Below are 26,308 nucleotides of genomic sequence, written 5' to 3'. Positions count from 1 at the left end.
TATTAGTTATCCCTCAGGGATCGCATCTTGGTCCCCTCCTATTCCTATTTTTTATAAACGACCACAAAGAGTTATTCCAGGACTGCAAATTTCTTATGTATGCCGATAATCTAAAAATATTCCGTATTATTCGTTGTGGTCTGGACGCGGGTATGATGCAGGATGACCTCGGTAGGTTCGAGCAGTGGTGTACCGTCAGTAAGATACAGTTAAATACGGCGAAATGTGTTGTATTGAGAACCCATAGGGCTATCAGTGGCATTTTATCGACGTATAGTCTATGTGACACCCCACTGATTGAGGTGGGTGAAGTCTGCGACCTTGGGGTAATGTTTACGACTGGGCTAGATTTCCGTAACCACTATCGGAATATTACTTGTAAGGCGATGAAAACCTTGTTGTTTATTGCCCGACTTGCAAAGCACTTCAGACAGATCAAATCACTGAAGTTGTTGTACGTTGCACTTGTCAGACCGCAGGTAGAATACGCGTCGGTAATTTGGAGCCCAAGGCATAAGCAATACGTTAGCTTATTGAAAGGGTCCAGCATAAATTCCTCAGGCTGGCCTTGAGAGCAACTGGTAGCCCTATGCGGTTCTATGACCATGACTATGGTCCTGCCTTACAGAAAACATGACTCACTAGCCTTAGCGACCGTCGGGTCTGTTCCGATCTGTTGTTGCTATTTAAAGTTTTTCACGGTCAGATTAACTGTCATGAGCTCGTGGCATCGATACGTTTTCATGCCCCACAACGGCCATTGCGTCCGAGACCCCTTTTTGAGTCGAAGACTCCAGGCTATTATCATTATACCGCTGATCCCATAAACCGTGCCATGGAGGAGGTAAATCAGTGCCTTGCTGACATGGACCTGCTTTCTATATTGCTCGATTCGTTCCGGAATCAATTGTTTAGCCGACTTCTAGTATAACTTGTTACTTACGCTGCTGTGAATTATGTTGTAGCATGCAGACTGTTTTATTTCTTTCGTATTTACCTGTTAATAATTTGTATTCTAAAGGGTTCTCCCGTTGATAACAATAACAATAATAATAAAAAGAAGAAAAAGAATGCTATCTCTACAGTATACTGTAACTTTCTAGACCCGTAAAATATAATGTTATAGCTTCCGGACTTTCAGAAACAACGTTTTTCGTTCATATGGTCCCTATTTTACTAGTTTTAGCCGAGTTTGGGCGGCCATATTGGATCCGCCATCTTCTTTATCACAAATCGTGCAACGGATTCGCAATCAGCGATACTTAATACCCCAGTATAGCAAATTTCGTTTATTCTCATTTTGATTTGGCGTGGGAATCGATTTTTGACCGCAACAATGTCATTTTCTCTCACTATGGGCCGTAACCGCTGGCCGCCGATCGCGGCTAGGAAACTCGACCTTAAATCATCAATCTTCTAATTTCGAAATTGTTTAAAAAGTAGAAGTCTTCAAAGTTCCCAGTTTTTGTTGATTTTTGCGAAAATGGCCTTCACAAGTGAATTTCTATCGCCAAAATTATTAAAGATATCAACTTCGGGCTATTTTTTGTTTCAATCGTGGAGGATGGATTTGGATTTTTATATTGCATTTTACATACTAAACTTCTAAAGAGTGTGAAATTGTGTCATGCAGGTATTAACTTTTTTTGGCTCTAAAGTTAATAACACAACAGACGTGTGGAACAGACTTTGTTACGCCCGAGCCTTCGTCTGAAAAATAACACAGTTCCCACACACAGTGGGAATTGTATTGTGGGCCTTTACCAACGTTGCTCTGTAAATCTTAGGTTTTACTGGAAATTCTTAAGATTTGCTGTATTCGGACTTTTACAGTAATTGTTAAGAGATACATTCGCATTTATAATGTGGTGACACAGATTTTTTGCGTGTGTATAAGATTCTTTCCAGTAACTGGAAAAAGCGTATTCTAAAATTCCTACAGTATAAAAAATGTGTTACCGTGGTTGAAAGAGAAAAGTTGACAACAGATAAAAAAGAGGAGTGGGAAGAGAAGGATGTAAAAGCAACAAATTATATATACAGTGCAATAACCAATAAGCAATTGGAATATGTAACTGAGTTTGAAACAGCATATGGAATAATAAATAAATTCGACAAAATGTATTTAAAAGAATCTACAGCGCTACAAATTGTATGTATAAAATTGAAAAATTATACACGGGTAACGACATTTTTTTATGAGTTTGAGAAGGCTGTGAACGAACTCAAAAGTGCTGGTACAAAAGTTACAGAACACGAAAAGCTAAATTACATGCTCAAAGCACTACCGAAATCACTCAGTCATATTGGTGATCTCATTAATGTTCTACTGGAATGAAGTAAATATATTGAACTATCTATCTAGTAGATTGAGTTTCTTCCTTTCATTCCTAACCTTGTGTGACCTCGAAGGTCATAGTATACCATATGGTTGAATTTGTCTTGATAGTCGCTTTCATATTGGGTAATCAAATATATAGCATTCCATTTAAAAAACTAAAAGTCACCCTCGTTTCAAGGAAAATACTGCGAACACCAAAAATTGAGATACCGTATTATGTTGGATATAAAAAACAGTAAGAGCTTTCCTCCTTCAGTTTTTTTCAAATACTTGCCAATTTCGAGAATCCTCTATAAGAATATCAGGTACAGTATTGTCTCGTTACGGGCTCGGTTTGATGTGCACGATACGGACACTTCGCTATCCCCACCACTTCTGCCTCACTCTTGTCCGGCGAAGGCAAGAGCGAGATAGAACGAGAGTGAGCGAGAGGTACTGAAAGCGAGCGAGGACGGTACGAGACAGACGACGCGTTGATGTTTTGTCTCGCTTTGTCTTTCGGACGCCTGACACTTCGTCGTTTGCCTGCGCGACGGGCGTGCGCGATGGTCGCCGCGCATGCAGTGCTCCATCTCACTTCCCCCTTCGGCCAGAAAGAAGCGAGAAACGAACATTCGGAATTAGGTCTCCGTTCACGATACGGGCTCAACGCCGGTCGCGACCAGCGAGCTGCTAACGAGACAATACTGTATAGCCGCTTGGCCGCTGCGAGTACCGCGGTGCTGGGCGACACAGCGTCAACTTTCGACAATTTTTACAAGGCCAATTTTAAAATGCCCATATGTTTGACAATTAGACCATGAAGGGGAAGGGTAGAACTATGTTCTGTTTTTCAGATGTTTAAAATCGCGCGTGATGTTAAAAAAACTGCATTTGTTTAAACTAATTGCACAAAAATGGTTCAAATTGTTTTGTTTTAAATTGAAATAATTTTTTCATAAAACTTCAATGTCTTCTCTATAAGCACCGTAAAGCTCATCTCCATCCGTTTACTACTTCCATAGCTATAATGTATTGAAAAAAAGTTAGCATTTAACTTCAAACAGATGTGAAATCGACATTTTTCAAAATTCTGAAAAACCCTTTGAGGTACGTTTAAATATCACTAAAGACTACAACATATTCCAAATTTCAGCAATCTACGAAAGCTTACTCCGATATCTGTCCGAGTTTGCATGGAATGTCCCAATTACGACGAAAAATAAAGAACCGAACGCCATTGCGTTCGGACATGCGGCTCGCGCCTTTATAACCGATATTGCCCTATGAACCAAATACAGTGGTGTCGTGTGTGCGTCCGTGTCTAATATTCTACTCCTTTGCGTTGGGGTGGCCTGCGCTGAAAACACCCCGGCGCAACAATATAATGAAAGATGAAAAATTATGCGAAGCCCAAAATGAAAGGCCTTCGAATAAACAACGGAAACTAATAAATACCCGAAGCTATATAGAATTTTAGATTTAGGGTACGCACCCCCTCCCCTAAACCTCGTGTCGATCGGCCACCATTCGGAAGTATATCCTTTTATCTAAATAATGCCCATTTCTGCATTGGACCGTAAAGAATTACAAAAAAATCAGGGAGTCAACTGTTGACCGGTTTGGAGACTTTTCCTTGTTCTGTGTTTTATACAATAGTCGGAAGAATGATAAAAAGAGCAATAATTGCAAATAATTGCTGTAACTTCCACATTCTGAAAATATGATATCAGTAACTCAACATTTCCAGTATTAGTAAAAAACTTTCAATCTCTCCTTTTTTATTTTAAATAATGTGGCCATATAATTATAACATAAATTCGACAACGATTTCAAGTGATGTATGTGTCACGGTAAAAGCGTTAATTTAGTAAATGTATACAGTTCGTAACAGTTCCTAGCCAATGTATGTCTAAAATGCATATAACCTAACCTATAATCGTACGAAAATGCATACATTGACTGCATGATGCTTTTACTGAGGCACATGTATCCAGCTAACGCTTCAGTTTTGCTATGATTCCACGTTGTCAGTCCTCCCGAGTAGGCGCCATCTCGTATCCACTACCTCAACTAAATTTGTCACGTGACTTGCTCTGTATTATCGCCAATATGGCGGAACTCGTATTTGGAAATGCAGTAACGAAATTACGTTGTTTGTCCTTATCTGAGCAGATTTTGGGCTGGGTGAGGTCTCATTCAAAAGAGGAAAGTTAAGTGCAGCGCGCTCTGGTCATCGTTTGAGTCACAAAACTCTTTTAATGACCTAAAAATACCTGGATTCTTGTGGTTGTATTTTGTCGACTTTTGCTGTACTTTAAATACACATATTATTAGATATCAACACAATCTCGTCGAACCATGACCAGAATACGCTGCACTGAACCTTCCTCTGTTGAATGAGACGTCACCCAACCCAAAATCTGTTCATATAAGGACAAACAACGTAATTTCCCAAACCCATGTTTCCCCCCGTGTCTACCCCCTTATGGCTGCCATTCTCACCGGGCCTGGAATGTGTGCGTACGCTCGTACAAGCTAGGAAAAGCGTGTACGTATACGCGAAACCGTTTCAACCAACTTTCGTCGTGGAAACGGCAAGAAGGAAGTTTTTGAGGGTATAGTTGCCTCCAGTAGACATCAGTGCAGGGTGGTCTGGTGCGTTTGAACGCTAATAAGCACCGTACGTTGAAATAATAATAAATTTATGAATCGTGTACTGAGACAGACTCGAGAAATGACAGAATGGGGCTTCAAGTATTCTCCGTCACCGGCGTTAATGGCATATACGCGCCATGTACCATCAGAACCGGTGGCAGTCCAAGCTAGCCGATAAATGTAGGAAAGACATAGTTGCCGATACGTATGGAGAGTCGCATCACGCTGTTGCTGCATTTTCCCTATTACTATTTTGTCGTCAGGGAGACTTGAATGAATCACGGCGAAGCGGCTCACAGTGGGCCGGATTTATAATTTGCCGCCTTTTGGGTTTTTTTTATGATAACGGAATGAAGTTTGCGCCAAAAATAGGGAAAAATTCTTCCTTTCCATTGATGTATAATTTAATATTTTTTTACATTTATTCAATTATTTATTTTTCAATTTTCTAACTTATTTGTGGTAAAAAAATTTAATTCTGTTTATTCGCTACCTTATTTAATGCCCTTTACAGTGGTTTAAGTAATATGTTCGGCAAACTTTTCGTTTCCATGTTATAAGGAACACTCGAATAATAAAGGAAAGTAGCAACAAATCGGTTTGTTTAATTTAAAGACTAGGCGTTTGCGATAAATATCTTCTTTTATTAGTAACTAATATAAACAATCCATTAAAATATTATTCTTTACGCAGTAACGAAAACAGCGACATTTTTCAAATTTGCCAAGGAATATCTTCCAAACGCCAAAAAGTTCCACTTTCGAACCAATTGCAATATTTTCAGCACACTCTCCTCTAAATAATCACGCAACGATCATTTCCCCCCTCGTCCCACTGTTCAAATTATTAGTGTTTAAAGTTATCAACGTTCGGTCGGTCCGTAGGGTAAAAGTGGGATAGTTGAGCAGAAGGGATACATGATGTACGAGGAGTTATTATTAATATATTTGCAATATGTGCCTATTGTCGCGTTGTTATGTTAACGTTTACAATATGACTTATTAATTTCTCAGCTTCGAGGTCTACATTTTTATTTTTTTAGTAATGATTTCATTCGCATATTAGATATTATATGCATAAGGATAGGACGTTAAAAGTAGTTTATACAGTATGTCTTCGTTTGTTGCTAATCGGGAACATTTTCGAGTATTTTCACATCTGATTCTCTTAAAATCTTTATGTCGGGTTTCCTAAGCTTCCTCAGAAAGCTACTCAATTGGACTTATTGGCATATCGTACTTTTTCTGCCCCATGTATTAATAATTTATGCACAGAGGCTGGCATATAGTACCGGGCATAATATTGTACGTAATGATTTGCTGTGTCTTGAGAATATTGACGAAATTTTTCAATATTTATTGTATAGGGGGATGAAATGACCTGTAGTAATCCTGGCTTTTCACAATGTACTTGATACCGAGCGCAAGTACGTATAGAACATGTCATATAATTAGTTTTAAATTTTCAACATCTATTTGTTGAGAAGTAAATTACCTCAAGTATAATATGAAATTTTTTTAATTAATGTTGCATCAATTCCAGTGATATCAGCAGAAACTTGTGCATTGGAAAAAAATCGAAGGGCTGTATTTCCATCGTTTGATGAACCCCATCCCTGTTTGACGTAATCTATGTATAAACCCCTTCTTTTTTTAAATTGACTCTGTACATATTCTTTTTTCATTGCTTTTTTCCTTCATATCTGCAGTTCATGCACTCCTCTGTTTAAAAGACACAGGATTATGGATGCGAATCATAGGTTTACGTAAAACTATACGGACCGACCAAACGGTGATGACTTTAAATACTGATGGGGGAAATGATCGTTGCGTGATTATTTAGAGGAGAGCTTGCTGAAAATATTGCAATTGGTCCGAAGGTAGAACTTTTTAGCGTTTGGAAGATATACCTTGTCAATTTTAAAAAATGTCGCTGTTTTCGTTACTACTTATAAAATTATTTTTTAATGGATTGTTTATATTAGTTACTAATAAAATAAGATATTTATCGCAAAAGCCTGGTTTTTAATTTAAACAAACCAATTTGTTGCTACTTTCCTTTATTATTCGACTTTTCCTTATAACATGGAAACGAAATGTTTGCCAAACATTTTACATAAACCACTGTAAAGGGCATTAAATAAAGTAGTGAATAAACAGAATTACTTTTTTTTATTACAAATAAGTTTAAAAAATTGAAACATAAATAATTAAATAAATGTGAAAAATATTAAATTATACATCAATGGAAAGGAAGAATTTTTTCCTATTTTTGGCGCAAACTTCATTCCGCTATCATAAAAAAAGACCCAAAAGGCGGCAAATTATAAATCCGGCCCATTGTGAGCCGCTTCGCCGTGATTCATTCAAGCCTCCCTGACGACAAAATAGTAATAGGGAAAATGCAGCAACAGCGCGATGCGACTCTCCACACGTATCGGCAACTATGTCTTTCCTACATTTATCGGCTAGCTTGGACTTCCACCGGTTCTGATGGCACATGGCGCGTATATGCCATCAACGCCGGTGCCGGAGAATACTTGAAGCCTCATTCCGTCATTTCTCGAGTCTGTCTCAGTACACGATTCATAAATTCATTATTATTTCAACGTACGGTGTTTCTTAGCGTTCAAACGCACCAGACCACCCTGCACTGATGTCTACTGGAGGCAACTATACTCGCAAAAACTTACTTCGTGCCGATTCCAGGAAGAAAGTTGGTCGAAACGGTTTCGCGTATACGTACACGCTTTTCCTAGTTTGTGTGAGCGTACGCAAATGCTTCAAGGCCTAGTGAGAAGGCTCCCTTATGGACGGAGGTGGAGGGGAGGGGGAGGTGAGACAGCAGCCTTAACTAAAAACAGTGAACAAAAACTAACACTGAAAGAAAAATGACATCGTACACTTGGTCGTCTAAATTTTAATTATTTGAATACCTTATGCAAAAACGAATTGCTGGATGGAGCACCAAAGAAATTAGAATCTGAATACACGAAGTGCCAAATTTGTATTGAAAATAAAATGCACAATTTACCATTTGAAAATAACAGAAGAAAAGCACAAGGAATATTAGAAATTGTACACACAGATTTGAATGGACTATGGGTAACTGTGATAAAAAATACTTTCTTTCATTTATTGATGATTGTATTAAATTAGCTAAAGTATATTGTATTAAATCAAAAGATCAAGTCTATAACTGCTTTGTTGAATATGTAAACGAAGTGCAAAATCTAACTGGAAAAATGATAAAAAAAAAAATTAATTGTAAGTTTCGACAATGGCACAGAGTATTTAAATGCAAATATTTATCGCTTTGCATGAGAAAAGGGAATTCATATAAATGGTTGTCCTACATATGTACATGAATTTAATGGTACTGCAGAGAGATATAACAGATCAATCATGGATATGGCAAGATGTCTTCTAGCTGAAGCTAAAGTGAACAGAATATTTTGGCTAGAAATTGTTAAGGCAGCTGCTTACCTCAAAAACAAAATACTAGCAAACACAATGGAGAAAAAGACACCATGTGAGGTATACTTTTGTGAAAAGCCATGTGTTAAAAACGTACGTTTATATGGAAGCAGAGTGTTAAGGATTCGAAACGCCACGGGATTTATGATGCGGACGTGTTCTGTTTGCTATTTTTAAGCTTAAGAATTTCATTAGCACGATTATTGTGGCTGTTAAGCATCTGGTAACTCCAAATCCCAGTTATGACGGGTACCCTTGGAGCCTCTCCTGGCGCTCAATAGCGATTGACGTATCATAAACCCCCTGGACAGGTCGCGTACGCGAGGGGCGTGTCTGTCCGCGGGACCTTGGGGTCTGTCTCGGGGTATCGGTACAAATTTCTCCCCACTGCATTTTGCTTATGCGGAAAGTTGGGCGGAGTGTAGATAAAATTTGGGAAATCGCCCAACGTCCCACCTTAAGGGTACTTGGCAGTCGTTTTTGTCAATAATGAGGCATTTTTTGTCGTGGGACTACGTCTAATAAATCAGAGAGTAGTATGGGGCGACTTACGGCCGACCGCCTGTGACGAAAATATGTTAGAATTAAAACCGTTATATCGTTAAATTTACGTGCCGTACAGTAATCGTGTTTGCATATTCGTAAAGAGCATGAAGTCCAATTCACGTACTGCACGATATATCTCGCGTCTGACGCCCCCCCCCCCCCCCGGCTCCCAGTGAGACAATATTTCTAGGTACTCCGCCACTTTGACTCACAATATCTCGGGAACCGTGAGCGCAACCCGACTGTGCAAGGTATCTTTTTAAAGCTCTTGATGAGACCTATTCAAATATATAAAGAACATATCACACTGGTTTAAACTAGAACGTGTTGCTATCACCACCATTCCTTGGAATCCTTCGGTCGAGAATGAGAGAGCCTGAGAGCGAGCGAGAGGGGACTCTTTCGTCCTCTCTTAGACGCTCACGGGATTTCTCACTCGCGCAACGTATACGTTGTACGTTCGCCGCCAGCCCCGAGCGTGATACCTGTAATTTTCTTGTGAACAGGCTAACATTTTCGACAATGCCGCAAAATTCGCAGTGTGAACACACGCAGAAGTGAAGAAAAATAAAACGAGGTGCAAGAGCAACTGATGTGGAATCCAATAAACCCAAGACAGCAGCACAACGATCTAGAGAGTATTGAGAACGCCTGATTCAGGATTGCCAGGCGGACTGGATAAAGAGCGGCGTGCTGGCCTATATGACGTCATGTGGTATAAGAGAAGGAGAATACTTATGTTTGGTTAGTGACGCCGTGACGTCATGTAAACGCCAACCTAATCCAAGCTAAGTGACGTCATATATGCCAGTACGCGTACTGTATCGTCTGGCAACCCTGCGCCTGATAGCAGCCGCTATTCCCCAAAAAATCCGATAGGCTCAATTTCGATTGAGCCGTCAGTTTTGAGCGTATGACGACTTGCAGATCGGAGAGTTGAAAGAAGCTAGTCGAGTATGGTTTTGATGCGGTTATGTAATTTGTTATAACCAACACAGGTCTACGATATGAAATGCAGCTTCCATAATTTTTACAAATAATGCTAGACACATTCTTTGAAACCATATTCAACTAGCTCATTTCAACTCTTCCATCTGCAAGTCGTAATCTTACGCTCAAAACTAACGGCCCAATCAGAATTGAGCCTATCGGATATTTTTCATTTAATTACAAATAAATAAATTGAAGCTGAAACTTGTCCTTCGACCAAAAGTATTTTAACATCGTAAGTATGCATTATACGTATATGATGCAACAGATGGATCATTAACATGTTAAGCGCGGCGTCAGTCCGTGGCGACTGACAGTGAATTTTTCGTTTGGGTGACGTCGGCCCGTGAGACAGGCTGTATCAAGGTTAAAAAATAAATGTTATAAATCTTCTGCTTATATTTTATATACATCTGCATTGGCTATAACATTCTCATAGCAGTCATAGCCTAAACGTCACTGAAACAAAGTCGTCACCGCGACGTGTGTGTTATCTTCGGTTTATACTTTGTAACCGGACACCTCGCGGAGTGATCGCCGCTGTGAGCCGGCTGAACGGAAAGCAGAGCAAAATCGGCTCCGCGGTCAACGTGTTAACACGTTCCGTACCGCCATTTGTGAAGGTATAGGGCAGGTAGTGTCGGTTTGTGTCTTATGCCATCAGCCATGCGGAATGTGTTAAAGAGGCTTTTTAAAAAGTTTTTTTTGTTTTGCAAAGATAACTTAAAAGCGGAGGTTCTACTCGATTCAAATCAAATTCAAGCATATTCACAAAATGTGTACTTTTGGCTTGAACCTAAATTGAAGTTAATAAAAACTCATCTTTGTCTAACGAAAAATGCACTTTTTTGAAAAATCGCCATTTTGTAGCTATAATTTTCATAACTTTGCTACTTTTATAGGTTCAGTGCAGAATCAGAGGTATTCTCAAGTAAAATTTACAAACAGGTCGTTGAATTACGTATCGTTTCTTAAAAATCACTGCAAAATAAAAGAAACTTTTAAAAAGCACCTTTAATGGTCACCTATAATGCATAATTTTCACAAAACAAAGATGTTTTTTTAAAGCTTATGATGTTAATAAACATTGTGCCAAAGACCAAGCTTCGTAGATACTGGAGGTCCGGCCCAAATGAATGACAGGACTAAAACAGCTATCGCTACCGCGAAATACATATGGGAAATCAACGATTCTTCAGGCAGGGCTTTAGAAGACGAATATATGTAATGTGCGTTTAACTTTAAAACAAATATGATTCTACATTTTCAGTATTTAAGGATGATAGGTTTTAAATAAAAATGAAAACTACATGAATCAATTTTTAAGTGGTTAATGCTTAGATTATAGCTTTAAGATATACACACATTACTAATCCTTGCAAGTTGTAACTGCCATATTTTTGTATTAGTTATGTTTTCAATTAAATCTTAATTGCACAATGGATACACAAGTAAATGTAAATTAGTTAAAACTAACTGTGCAATAATATGAATTTTGGTAATGGTGCAGGTACCTGTAATTTTAGCGACGTATGGGCTACCATTAATATGCTTGTCACCAAACTTGACGGCAATTTTGTATTCTCCTGAGGCAGTTGGTAAGTAAGAAACTGACACGGTTCCATCGTTGTTATCATGACACGAGATTTCAGCTTTGCTAGGTCCTTCGACTGCTAACGCTAGACCACCAGCTCCTGCTCCTTTCGTAGAAATAGTGAAGTTCCCAGGTTCACCGCAAACACCATTGACTAAACCAGGTCCATACGCCGTGACATAACCACTTGCCAATGAATCCACATGAAATTTAAACGGTGAACCTAATCAAATAAAAACAAATTATTTGGAGATTTTTGTTATTTGCACAATAAAGATACTGTATGTGAGATTAAGGATAGAAAAGACGAAAAATGTGGATATGCAGGATCGGAAAGAAACGTGCACAGCCGCTTGCCAGGCGACTTCAGAGCAGTATAATTTATTCAATTTCTTTGTTTTCCTAATCACGTGTGGTTTTCAGAGCAACCAAATACATAGCAATATGACCCTTGAGGCGCTTAACGTAAAACTATGAATACTGGCAAATAACAAACCCTTGCGCCAAGCATGTCCAATCTAAGCTCCGGAGCTGTGGCTCTTTCTTCCACTGTATTGCATTACCATGGTACAACTACTATTGCGAGATGAGAAGAAGCAAGACTACCCACAAGCTGAAATATCACAGGGGCAAGGGGAATTGCCCGTTCGCTCCACCTTATCCCCTCCAAGAAGTCCTATTTTTCGGTTCTTAGCGGCTGTCCATATCCGCGGATTATTGCGATTGGTTTCGCTTGCGTTCTTCGTCACGGGACGTTGACGCGAGCGGGCGATTCCCATTGCCCCTGTGACATTTCAGCTTGGTGGTAGTCTTGCTTCTTCTCATCTCGCAATAGTACGCTAGCTGCTGCCGCACGGTACGATGCGCGGCCAATGTAGACATCTCCCGCGAAAATTAATGTATCGTCTTTTGTTTTATGACGAAATGTCCCAAGAAAGCGGGAACGCGTGTCAGAAGTACGGCGGCTCCTGCTGCTTGTGATCAGGTAAACAGACGAAAAGTTTGCCTGAATACGCTGCCACTAGCACTGGAGTTTCAAGGCAAAATATGATTGCTACCCGCGAAACGTCGTTGTCTCACTCTTTTTACGGCAGCGGTACGTGGAAGGAGAACGAGGAACGTGAGGGGCCCTATCTGTAGACCTGCCTGTCTTACACTGTTTATATTTCGTATAACTATACTGTAAGTCTAGTTAGAGCGCATGCGTACATCGTGATGCTCAAATGCTTTCGGTGGAATAGATTTGTTTACTTTATCTTTCGAAAGCTGGGGCAAAACGTATTGTAACTAATATTCAGTGCGATGGCGCTGAAGGATAAATAAAACGTAACAAAAACACTTTTTCATGAGGCGAATAGATACTATAGGGCAGGCATGCACAGGACCCCCAGTTTCGGGCGGGAGCGCAAATTCGAGCTCGAGTTGAACTCGAGTCCGCCAACGGAGTGGGGAGTGGCTGGAGTAGTGGGAGCGGAGCGTTTAGGTATGTAATTCAAAGGTTGCCGCAGGGGCCTCCAGAGTTCGACGCTTCGAGAATAAGGTACATTTTGGGGAATTTTTGAAAGAAAAGTATTCAGTACTATAATTCCAAACTTTGTACGTTTATTAATTGAAATTTGAAAAATGTGTTCAAATTTTTGTATGCAATAATAGTAATTTGGTTCAAATTTATAATGGTAGTAGTAAGAGGGGTTTGAAAAAAAGTTTGTTGCTGGCGAACATGATTTTGGCTGTCGTAATCATCTGAAACAGAAAATGCAAATTTTTTCTCAATCTATATGAGTGTGGTTATCGTATGAACTAAAAGCCCGAAAATGGTTGTATTTCAAATGAAAACATTAATTTTTGGAAAAAGCATTTGTTAGTTTTCTGTGTTGCAAAATTGGATTTTTGCAAATAATTACTTCATTCTAGTTCATTAGATAACCACACTCATATAGATTAAGAAAAATTGTACGTGTTTTGTTTCCGATGACTGCGACAGTCAGAATCATGTTCGCCAGGATCAAACTTTTTTTAAACCCCTTTTACTTCGAACAAAATTAGTATTATTGCGTACAGAAATTTAAATATATTTTTCAAATCTCGATTAACCCTGTGCCTGTGCTGGAGTCAATTTTGACCCACCGCTTGAGATCGTTAACGCACACAGTGGCGGATCTGTGTATGTCAGTTGCGGCCAAGCCATCATTTAGCTGTTGGGGGTGTCATAAAAACATAAACATGACCTTTCCGGTGACTACGTTGGAGCAACAATGGGAAGCTCGAGACAATACCATATTTTCCTTAGAGAAAACAAAATGGGCATACGGTCTCTGCAGTCATACAGTTCTCCACCACGAGACCTTATACCGAGGAGTGAGGAGTGAGCATACTACGGTCGAGCTCGAGTGTGCATCGACAGCCCTAGGGCAGCCTTAATGTGTACCCCTGCTATAGGGTCATCAGTTAATTAAGCTAACTAACGGTAACAGCGTCTAACGCACGCATTCCACTACAACCATGAACCGATACTTCCGCCATCTGCGAGCTGATGATGAAAGTGTACGGTCTTTTAGATGCCAGTATACAGAGTAGGGAGCTTTTGACTTTCGCCAGAGGAGGTAGCCATTTTAAGAGTGCAATCGCACCGGTCCCGATCCGCGTGTAGAATATCTACCTATGCTACGGACCAGCTATGGTATTATACCACGCTGACACGTGGCCCAGGTTAAAGAATTTGGGGCCTTTTTCGTATAACTTTTGAACTACAAAAGATATCGGAATGCAATTTGCGCCGAAAAATGGCCTACTTTATATTTACTTAATACTTTATATTTATCTATACTTTCTATTGTTCATAGTTCTTAATCTGATTGCGTTAATAGTTCTTAGACTAATTGTATTTGGCGCCTTCGTGCGACCAATAAGCGAGCTTGTCTCGTCCTCTCAGTCGTTCCCGCGATTTTGGTGGACCGAGTAGCTCGGATCGCGGATGCGGTAGAGGGGCGGGCAAGTAGATTTACCGGCGTAAGGTCTTCTTGTTCGCGCGATAAGACGGTAAACACGCACTATTTTGCTGTTGTCGAACTCTTCGTGATTAACCACATTTTGGCCTCGGGCTTCGAGCCATTTTACTTTGTGTCTCGCGGGTAAAAATCGTCTGTGTAACGCGAATGAACTTTGTACCTCGTCGAGACGAGCTATTTTCATTGGACCTCGATCAGCTAGATCGACATTAAAACATATTCGTTTGAGCATCACACGAGTGCCGGAACCGCTTTTCCGTTTAACCCACAGTTATCTTTTCCTACAATAGAACCGAGCGTGATCAATATTTCGCAAGTCGAAATACGTTTCTCTCAATATTTTATGTTTACTTAATTTTTTTTTATCAATAATTTAACCATAATGGTTGTGAAAAGCATTTGCAAACTGTTTATTTGATACTTCATTTAATGCTCTGTTTAAAATTCATGGTGTTGATAAACAATAGGCTAGCCTGCCGTAGATAAAATTTTTTAAATTAAGACGGGTACGAAACCAATCGACATTTTTTTAATCTGCATTACAGTAATCTGGGGTGCGAGTCGTAAACCGATCATAAAAGCGATGCGCCCGGCTCGCTTACCTGGGCTGGGAAATTCCGCATAACTCTTTGCGACGTTAACTTGAAAGAGACCATCCTAAAATTTTCGAAGCTCGAGCATCACTGCTCTCCAGCGGTCGCTGACAACCCTCCGAACGCCGGGCGGATGAATTGGGTGTAGTGGAATGCGTCCGTGAGGCGGTGTTGAGAGTTTCGTCTGTTCGCGCGCGCGTAGGTTGCAGTTTTAACGGATGACCCTGTATTTGCTCACATACAGGGTTGCATATTAAAAAACAGCTGTTTGCAAGAGCACAGTTTCGTTCGAAACTTTGAACCTCTTAGGGCAGGGTATAGATTTGTTTAATAGAGCCGAAATTGTACACACATATTTACCACACCAAAGGGAAATAAATCAGGGGGCCTCTCGGACCGAATTTTTAAGTTTAAAAAAAGTCATTATAAGGGACACCCTAGCTCCGTTCGGTCGTCTCGCCGTAGTATGGAAGGTTACGGAGATACAGTAGAGCCTGGGCAACGTCCAGTCACTCCACTGTGTTCGGTACTGTCGAATGATACTAGCGGTGGAGACCCGGGCAAGGTCCGTTCGTCTCGCCGTAGTGGACGATGGAGGGGCAAATTTGACTTATCATTTGTAATCAGTGACCTTGAAAACTTTAGTGTACTCATTTTTGTACAAATCAAAGGTTTTCAACTTTTGGCTAGGTTTTCTCGATTATCAACCATTGTGGTGACGCCTGCGAGAAATAGACGCGATCTCGCGGTGGGGCGCGCAGGTTAGACCAGGGGCGATTGTAACAACTTAAATATCTCAAAACCTATGATAGATATTAACACCAATTTTGGATATATAATGAACAATAATATTTGGAATACACATCCATCCATATCCTAGCAGTATAGATACGCAACAGACATGAATAGTGAAGAAAATAACTTTTCGATACCCTAAAGTAACTTGTCGATATCCTAAAGTAACTTTTCTTTACTGACTTAAAATAGTAATATAAACACTTCCTTTGTAAGTACGTGTTTTTTCTTTTGTTTAATCTCTAATCCGACCTTTTTTAAAGTAACACTGATCGTCACTTAGCACTTTTAGGGGTCTCGTTAGTCAAAATTTATATGTTAAGTCCAAAATCAAGGTCGGGGACGATTGTAACATCGACAGTTGGGGTCGGTTGTAACGTTTCATATATATATATATATATAATATCGATGAAACAGGTATTACTACGGTCCAAAAACGAAATAGAATTGTTGCTAAAAAGGAAATGAGGCAAGTTGGTGCATTGGCATCCACCGAACAAGGACAGTTAGTCACAGTAACTTGTGATGTCAATGCTCTCGGTAATTGCATAACTCCAATGTTTATATTTCCAAGACTTCGATACAAAGAACACTTTGTAAGAGATGGTCCAATTGGGAGGATAGGAAGTGGAAATGCCAGCGGGTGGATGCAAGAAAATGAATTTCTTATATTTTGCAACAAAGGAGAAAAAAATTCTACTGCTACTGGATAATCATTTGTCGCATATATCTATCCAAGCTTTTGATTATTGCTTTTACACCTCACTGCTCGCACAAGTTGCAACAGCTCGATCAATCTGTATATGGTCCATTAAAAAAAGCGATTAATACCAGTTCTGATGCTTGAATGTGTAATAACCCAGGGCAAACAATGGCAATTTATCACATTCCTTCAATAGTAGTAACGACCCTTCTGATATCAGTAACAGTATTTAATATTCAAGTAGGCTTCAAGTGTACAGGAATATATCCTTACAACAGAAATATAGTTAGAGCTCTCGATTATGCCCTATCGTACGTTACAGATAGGCCCCTACCAACACCCGAAAACAATACTACTCCAACTGAAGCGAATAGCAATGAAATTTTACTAACCGAAAGTGAACAAGTAAATGAAGAATTTAGTCAAGAAATTGCACGACCATTTTGTAAAGCCCCTCCACGTAAAGTTTCAAATAAGGGGGGAAACGGAAAGTCTACCATATATACTGATGTTGTTGAAAGACTACAGTTAAAAGCAGAATATAAAGAGAAGCAAGGGAAAAGAATGAAGAAAAATAAGGGGCAGAAAGCAAAGAATTCTTTTAATAGCTGTGACAATGTGAATAATGAGTCTAGTGACAAAAAAGATAACGAATACTATTATCTGGTGTGCATGGAATCCTATAGCACAAGCAAACCAAACGAAAAATGGGTCCGATGTTGTTTGAGAATCTAGTGGTTGAGCGCGCTGGATACCGGTGAGGTTAGGTTCGACGGTGAGAAGGTGCACACGACGCAGCACGTAAAATGAGATAAAGTCGATTTATTAAAATGAACACATACAATGAGCTTGAAACTGGTGAGAACATACAATAAGCTCGAGCATCTCGCGATTATATTATTGCACTCATGCGTGAGTCAATGCACGTGCTCCACCACGTGCGCGTCACCCGTGGCGATGAGGAATCGAATCTAAGCTGAGCAACTGAGTGCGTGAACGTGTAAAAAAGAACGTCTGAAAGTCCATGAATTGAGCAAATGCACGATGAGCGTTGAGAGTTCACAATGTTAGAAAACTGCATCGACACGCGACACGTCCGTTATATCACACAGTGCGAACGAGAATAAAAACAAGATGGAAGCCGCTTCCATTGTCGCGTTTTCTCGAACGATCTAGAAGCCGGTCGACGCGGCGCGCTGATTGGCTCATCGATTGCTGATCGCCGCGACTTCCGCTCTCCGGGAGATCCTGCTATGAGAGAGAGAGTGTGTGGTGGCTTTGGGAACTAATGCATTCCTAAACAAATGTACTCTGTGTAAGGATTGGGCACACGAAGCATGCACCGGCCACAACATGTTTTATATTTGCCACAATTGTGATGCTGAATAACAGGTTACAAATTCTAGTTTTCTCAATTATTATTATAATTTAAAATTAATAAGTATATTAATTTTGTAAAATTAAAGTTGTGTTACTATCGACCCCATGCAGTGTTACAAACGACCCGGAGTCAGGGACGGTTGTAACACGTTGTCCACTTCTCATTTTTTATTAATCACCTGGATATTACTTGACAAACAGCGAAGTTGTTGTAGCTCAATAAGTGTCAGATAAGTAAGGAACATTTTCGTGTAAAAACTTTGGTTGTAACTGTAATAGTTTTTGCGTAATCGTATGCCAAAGTCAAAATGTTACTACTGCCCCCTGGTCTGCCTTACTAATTAGCGGCGTCATGGAAAGTCGCGAGATCGGTGCACCTAGGCTCGTCTTGGCTTGGTGCCGCCGTGCGGACATTCGGGATTTTGCCGTTTTCGTGACGCTACGTCACAACACTGACATTTGAATTGTGGCGGCTCGGGAACTGTGGAACCGTCACCTGCTGCAGTAAACAGAGAGCCGCAGTTCCCGACTTATAGAATGAACGGTAAACAGTAAACACCTATAATTAAATATTATTATTAAATGATAATTCACAGTTCGACAAAATTTGACTCTTTTTCGGACTTTCAACATTGAATAGCCGTTTCTTATAGATTTTTGTGCGCTGAAAACGAATCTACAACCCGTTTGTTGCCATCACCCCCAGTTTTTGAGAAATTCGATTTTGAAAAAAAGCTGCAAGTTTTCAGCTTTGAACATCTTTTGCGCCGAAACGGTAATAGTTATGCGATTACTCGTTGTGTCAAATTATTCTATGAACCCTCCCGAATACAACGATATAAATTTTTATTGCATTATGAACATTTAAATATGTTTAAACAACGATCAAAGAGAAAAGGACGTCGAGTGAAGGCGTCAACCGAAGTGGTATGTCTCGTTCTGTTTTCAATACAGAAGCGAAATAGTTTGGCAAAACGCGCGGAGTCGACAGTGGCAGTTAACGGTGCGGCGGCCGGCGTATCCACAGCCGCTCACAATGATCGACACGTATCGCGATACGTGTTTCACCCCGCGCCTTGTGAAAGAGTCCTTTCGTTTCCTCTGTCGACTTCAGACAAAAAGTATCGTGCGGCCGACGTTTGCGGGGTAGACAAAATCAGTATCGCGATAAGCGAATCGTCGTGTGAACGGTTCCTATGGAAGCTATAATGATCAATGGAAAATCGATATGCATCATACACGTATCGCGATACATGTATCGCCGTGTGAAAAAGCTCTAAAGTTTTCACGGCCTGTTGAAACGCACATCCAGCTTCATTTCCCTAACACCCAGCATTCATGCATCCGATTATACCCTGTACCTTACCGCGCAAAACTCAAATACAAAACTCTTTTCATTACAATCATTATTAACGATCAGAATTATATCATGTTTGCAACCAAATTTTAGTTTCACTGAACGGATAGGGGTTCTACACTGACATCTGCTGACAGCCCTGACACGGACGCGAAGTGTGCGCTGCTCTATTGTAAAGCACGCAAATGATAATTTTTAACACTGATCCTCACGAATTTTACGAATTTTACGGAATTGACAATTGTGCGCTGCTCCATTCCAAAACAAGCAACCGAAACCTTTTACGACCACGGAACTGACACGGAACTGACACGGAACGGATATGTATGCGCAGACCTTTAAGCGATTCTGTACCGTGAGCGGCTGTGGATACTCCGGCCGCCGCGTCGTTGACTACCACTATCGGCTCCGCGCGTTTTGCCAAACTATTTCGCTTCTGTATTGAAAACAAAACGAGACTTACCACTTCTGTTGACGCTTTCCGAAGGAAAAATATCTGCTGCATCGCGTGGAATGGTCAGATTTTCTCCTAGACCCTTAGTTTTCGAAATAAATTGAAAGTTATCTGCAAAAAACGGATGCATTTCGGGTGTCCTTTTCCCTTTGATCGTTGTTTAAACATATTTAAATGTTCATAATGCAATAATAACTTATATCGTTGTATTCGGGAGGGTTCATAGAATAATTTGACGCAACGAACAACCGAGTAACTATTACCGTTTCGACACAAAAGATGTTTAAAGTTGAAAATTTGCAGTTTTCTTGAAAATCGAATTTCTCAAAAACTAAGGGTGATGGTGACAAACGGTTTGCGAATTCGTTTTCAGCGCACGAAAACCTATAAGAAACGGCTATTGAATGGTACACGTCTGGATGGCTGTCGAACTGTGTAAACGGCTAAGGCCTTTATGTCGTCGACAAATCGAGGCATCTAAAAGTCGATCTCTCTCGAACTACGGACGCAACGGAAATATGTTGAATGCGATATTCAGTTACGTCCTGACCGTACTAACGAAAAGATATTACTTGAGGTGCGCCAAGTATACCCAATGCGGGCCGAACCAATCTAGAGTTTAGTTTAGTTAGTAAGTACGTTTACTCAATGTGGTGTAGTATAGGTAATAGGGCGGAGCGGAAAATTTAAATTTGAATTTTCAGTTGGCCTAGGTGCGGGATAGTTGTCTTTTGATTAACCAAACATAACTGTAAATTTTTTTGGATAATATTCATGTCTGTAGGTTCCGTTTTCTCCTAAAAATGATTATATGATTATACAGGGTGTCCCACTAAGGAGTGGACAGCGCGATATCTCTTAAAGTATTGTCGATAAAAATATAAAAAAAATAGGGAATTGCATGGTTCGAGGGGGCCCATTTATTAGCGCGAACGAATTTTGTTTTCGATTATTATTTTAAAAGATACGATGGTCAAGTTCGGTTTTTCAAATGGAACTATTTTTTTTGAAGACCTGAGTTGATAGTGCGTTCCAAGACAAATTCAATAAGCTTTAATGTATACACTTTATTTCCACTGGTTTTTAAGATATTGCGCTTGCAAATTTACTGATTTTTACTGCAAGAAACCCCTCTGAAATGGCAAAAACCGGGGGCGGTCTTACTGACGCCACGGGTGGCACTGCCTGTTGAAATGGATACTTACCTGCCAAAGGTCTACGCCAGAAATGGCAGGCCCAAAGGCTGGACAATACTTTTCCGTCAGAAATGCTACTTAGGTAGGTACATCTGCGGTATCGAGAAGCGCATCGTTACTTTTATTTCGCACTTGCTTCTACGCTCGGATGGCCGGTTCTTTTGGGAGGGATGCAAATCCGATTAGTTCTGATACAATCTGCTCCCTATGGTTGAAAGTTAGTCTAGCAACTTTCACTCCTCCTAACCTAACCAATCCAACTTGCATCCCTCCCAAAAAAAAACCGAGCGTAAACGCAACTGCGAAATAAAAGTAACGATGCGCTTCTCGATACCGCAGATGTACCTACCTAAGTAGCATTTCTGACGGAAAAGAATTGTCCAGCCTTTGGGCCTGCCATTTCTGGCGTAGACCTTTGGCAGGTAAGTATCCATTTCAACGGGCAGTGCCACCCGTGGCGCCAGTAAGACCGCCCCCGGTTTTTGCCATTCCAGAGGGGTTTCTTGCAGTGAAAATCAGTAAATTTGCAAGCGCAATATCTTAAAAACCAGTGGAAATAAAGTGTATACATTAAAGCTTATTGAATTTGTCTTGGAACGCACTATCAACTCAGGTCTTCAAAAAAAATAGTTCCATTTGAAAAACCGAACTTGACCATCGTATCTTTTAAAATAATAATCGGAAACAAATTTCGTTCGCGCTAATAAATGGGCCCCCTCGAACCATGCAATTCCCTATTTTTTTTATATTTTTATCGACAATACTTTAAGAGATATCGCGCTGTCCACTCCTTAGTGGGACACCCTGTATGATCATTTTTAGAGGAAAAAGGAACCTGCAGACATGAATATTTTCCATTTTTTTTACAGTTCTGTTTGGTTAATCAAAAGACAACTATCCCGCACCCAGGCCAACTGAAAATTCAAATTTAAATTTTCGCCTATATAGTATCGTTCCGCCCTACCCTCCAGTTTTCCTGTCAGCCTCCCTGCCTGATTTTTGTTGGCCTCCAGTACTTCTACCCTTCCTCTCATTTGCTTCCTTTCCTTTTCCCATATCTCATCTCTCCTCTTCAGATCATGCATTTCCTGCCTCAGGTATTATCTTTTCATTCTTCTCAACTCTTCCATGTCTTGCTTAACTGCCAGCACAACTTCCATCAATTTGTCTAATTTTGCCGCATCCATTTCCTTTTCCTGCTCTATCTTCTGGCTTAATCTCTCCTGCTCCTCCTCGTCCCCCAGTTTCCTCTTGAGTCCACTATCGAACCTTCGCTGTCCGCTCTTCTAATTCCCAGCTGTTCTGCCAATCCCCTTCTTCTTGCTTCCTTTCGCCCTTCCCCGCTGTCGCCTGCTTTGCTCATTAAGGCGCGTATCGACGTTGCGAGGCTGCAGCGCGAGGCACGCCTCGCGCAGTGGAGAGTCTGTAGGGACTACCTCGACGTGGTCACTTTGCAAAGCAACCTCGTGATGCTCCCGTCACAGCCTCGCGCTACCTCGAGCAAAACTCGCAGGGTGATTCTTCAGCTACGCCCATCACCTCGTGGCGAGGACAACACCCCGCAGTGCCTCATCGAATTTTACGGCTTTCGACCCTTGAAGGGGTTGGAGTGCCTATTAAGAAGTGAGAAATCTTCGACTTCCGCATTTCTCATCAGATCATTCCGAAATCGACGCCAATTGATTCCTCATGTTTCGCCGAAGAAACTGACACCACCCATACAGCACACTTCTTAGCGGCAACGTTGCAGGATGGTTGCAGTAACCTTGCATTGTTGCATGGTTGCAGCGCAATGTGGATGTAACGTTGCTGCGACGTTGCCGTGCAACATTGCACGGGGCGGACATAGAATTATTGCTGCATAGTTGCATCAATGTTGCAGTGCAATATTGCACGGCAACGTTCCTACAATATTTCTGCAACGTTACGGCAACGGTTGGTAACGTTTCCACAATGTTACAGCAACGTTGCGCCAGTATTGCGGCAACGTTCCTGCAATGTTGCCGCAATGTTGCTGCAACTACCATTTGAACTTAAAATATTTCCGTTGTTTGTAATCATACGAGAAAATGTCTAAGGATAACAATGTTTGCTTCACAGAGACAATTATTCTGACAGAGACGACTTTTGTCTCAAGGTTATATTTTTCGAAATTTTAAGATCATCGATGGTTTTTTTAATGGAATGACGTATTTTCATTACTGTAACGTTATAGCCAATAAAAATACAAATTCAGCCATGTATATGTTGTCCTTTTTGTCTAGCAATCATTTTTTTCCTGAGACATTTTCTCGTATCATTACAAACAACGGAGATACTTTAAGTTTAAATGTTAGGTGAGTCACCCTGTATATTTTAATGTGTAGAATGACACATGATGGAAGTTGTAGTACATACCTACTAGTGTTACAAAACCCTAATGGAGTTTGTCAAAATGAGTCTTCGTTTTTTGAATAATTTGAGTTTAAAGTTTTGCATGGTAGGGGTATAAGTTCGAATACGTTAGCATTCTTATCAATCAGTGGTTATAGCTGCGGCGGTAAAGTATTCACCTACGACGCTACAGGTCGCCGGTTCGAATCCCCTTGGGGGAAAAGAATTTTCTTTGAGAAAAAGAAACACGAGCTTTGTACTTCTATGATTCTGCACACATATATATACACCGTTATTTATATTTTGGGCCCTACTGCCTGAAACGTTGCAGGAGGCGGACATAGAATTATTACTGCACCCTTGCGGCAACGTTGCGTGCATCATTGCATTCTTGCACTGCAACCATTCTGTAACTTTGCTGCAACGAGAGTGTGCTGTATGGGCAAGAACGACTTAACTCGGACCATAGGGAAGGAACTTCCATGAAAAATTTAATTCCATAACCTCAAGCTAATTTAGTTAATAATATGTAGTCCGATTAACATGAAATTTTGTATGATTTTCATCGGAAAAACATAAGGAATCCATCGGTATCATTTCCATATCGATACGATAAAGAATAAAGAATTATTTTATTTCTGAAACAGGTATGAATCCTCGGCCGACCGTAGAAAATTGAGATCGGCACCCCGCTGTCGAGGGTGAAAATGTGAAATATTCATTTTAGCGTATTAAGAAATTCTTCATTCTTTATTGTATCGATATTGAAGTGACATCCGATGGATTCCTTATATTTTTCCGATGAAAATCATAACAAATTTCTTGTAAATCGGACTACATATTATTAACGAAATTAGCTTGAGGTTATGCAAATCATTTTTTCATGGAATTTCTTTCATTATGGCCCCAATTACGTCGTGCTTGGTGTCAGTTTCATCGACGAAACATGAGGAATCAATTGGCGTCGTTTTCGCAAAGATCTGAAGAGAAATGCGATACTTGAAGATTTCGCACTTCTTAATAGGCACTCCAACCCTTTCGAGGGTCGAAAGCCAAAAAATTCGGTGAGGCACTGCGGGGGGTTGTCCTCGCCACGGGGTACCAGGCGGCATCTCTTTGACGGGCGTAGCTCCAGAATCACCCTGTACCTACCTGTTTCAGAAATAAAATAATTCTTTATTCTTTATCGTATGGATATGGAAGTGCCGCCGATGGATTCGTTGGGCTTTTCCGATAAAAATCATGCCAAATGTCGTGTAAATCGGACAACTTTTACAGAAGGAATACAAATAACTTGTGTCAAATTAGGCAGATTTGCATGATATTTGGTATGATTTTAATCGACGGAACGCCAGGAATCCATTGGGCCACTTCCCCTTCGATACGATGAAGAAAGAAGCAAACATTTGATGAGAAATTTTGAAATCCTGAACATTTCTCACTTCTTAAGAATAGATATGAAGAAGATGAAGAATAAATCATAATATTCGACGAGGCACTGCGGGGGGGGGGGTTGTCCTCGCCACGGGGTGACGGGCGTATTTGGAGAATAACCCTGCAAGTTTTGCTCTTTGGGCCGCAAGGCAGCCCCAACATAGATCGCAGCGAGGAAAATATCATGCTCGAGGTAGCGCAAGGCTGCCACGGGAGCATCACGAGGCTGCATTTCAAAGTGACCATGTAGAGGTAGTCTCCACAGACACTCCACTGCGCGAAACGTGCCTCGCGCTGCAGCTTCGCAGCATAGATACGCGCCTTTAGATACTTCGCTCTTCTTTACCTACTGCTGTCTCCGCCATGTCTTCTTACTTCTCCGGCTCCCCCTAGATGTCACTTATCCTTGCCACGGATCTTACTTCGTGCACTCGTTTCACACCGTCTCTTCTTCACCTTTTTCCTCACCCTTCGACCCTTTATTAGTTTTCTACCTGATCTCGTAATTTTCTGCACATTTTTGCCACACTTTTCGTCTGTTTCTTTCGCCTGTCTGCTCCACACGTGTTATATTCTCACACACGTCACGTGGTCACCCCACAAAAATTGTATTTAATAACCATTTGCAATATTAAAATGTTTACAATTAGTTATATTTAGTTATAAATAGTCGACTATTATAACCGATTTTTTAACCGCAAATATCTCGAAAAGGGGTGTATTTCTTGAACGGCGCGCCGACCCCTACAATTTGATATATGACTCATTACAAAGGCGAGTCCTCTCCTCGTGAGATAAAAGTATGTACATATTTTATGTGCGTCGCCCGGTGTAGTTCCCTTTTATCTAAATGCCTTATTATTATTTTCATTATTATACTTTGTTATATGTTTATAAATATTAAGTATTCCTTTTGCTAAATGTGATGTTAAATCTTAAACATGTAGTGAGTAGTGCCCTACCCATAAATATGTTCCTTGCACAGGGTGCTTATTATTTTGTACCCGGTGCAGTTTTGTGCAATTTGTCTCAGTGCCAAGCGGTGCCACCAATATGGTGCTGTCCACAGTGAGCGCTTTTTGGTTGAAGCCCGCCGCAGTGAAAGAGTTAAATGCCAGTCCGCGAAACGCGTAGTCGCACATACAGTATTGTCTCGTTAGCGACTCGCTGGTCGGGACCGGCGTTGAGTCGGTATCGTGAACAGAACCCTAATTCCGAGTGTTCGTTTCTCGCTTCTTTCTGGCCGGAGGGGGGAGCGAGATGGAACACTGCGTGCGCGGCGAGCGTGCGCGATGGTCGCAAGCGCAAAGGACAGAATGTCAGGCGTCCGAAAGACGGAGCGAGACAAAACATCAACGCGTCGTCGGTCTCGTACCGTCCTCGCTCGTTTTCAGTGCCTCTCGCTCGCTCTCGTTCCATCTCGCTCCAGCT

General features: G+C 40.8%; 2 protein-coding genes and 1 pseudogene across 3 annotated transcripts in view; 1 reads left to right on the top strand and 2 right to left on the bottom strand.

Annotated features, from left to right (window-relative positions):
• The window catches only part of LOC143368818 (uncharacterized), a 252,712-nt gene that overhangs the window by 117,820 nt on the left and 108,584 nt on the right, over positions 1-26,308 (bottom strand). The window lies entirely within an intron of this gene.
• The window catches only part of LOC143369382 (filamin-A-like), a 111,365-nt gene that overhangs the window by 69,804 nt on the left and 15,253 nt on the right, over positions 1-26,308 (bottom strand). For both annotated transcript variants that reach the window (XM_076813250.1, XM_076813249.1), the window contains exon 3: positions 11,505-11,807. In XM_076813250.1, the coding sequence (XP_076669365.1) occupies positions 11,505-11,807 (303 nt within the window). The remainder of the gene's footprint in view (positions 1-11,504; positions 11,808-26,308) is intronic.
• On the top strand, positions 13,808-17,418 carry LOC143368763 (uncharacterized; annotated as a pseudogene).

This window comes from Andrena cerasifolii, chromosome 5 (assembly GCF_050908995.1).
Source record: "Andrena cerasifolii isolate SP2316 chromosome 5, iyAndCera1_principal, whole genome shotgun sequence".
Classification (NCBI taxonomy): domain Eukaryota; kingdom Metazoa; phylum Arthropoda; class Insecta; order Hymenoptera; family Andrenidae; genus Andrena; species Andrena cerasifolii.
The sequence above is the reverse complement of the archived record's forward strand: the minus strand, read 5'-3'. Positions and strand labels throughout refer to the sequence as shown.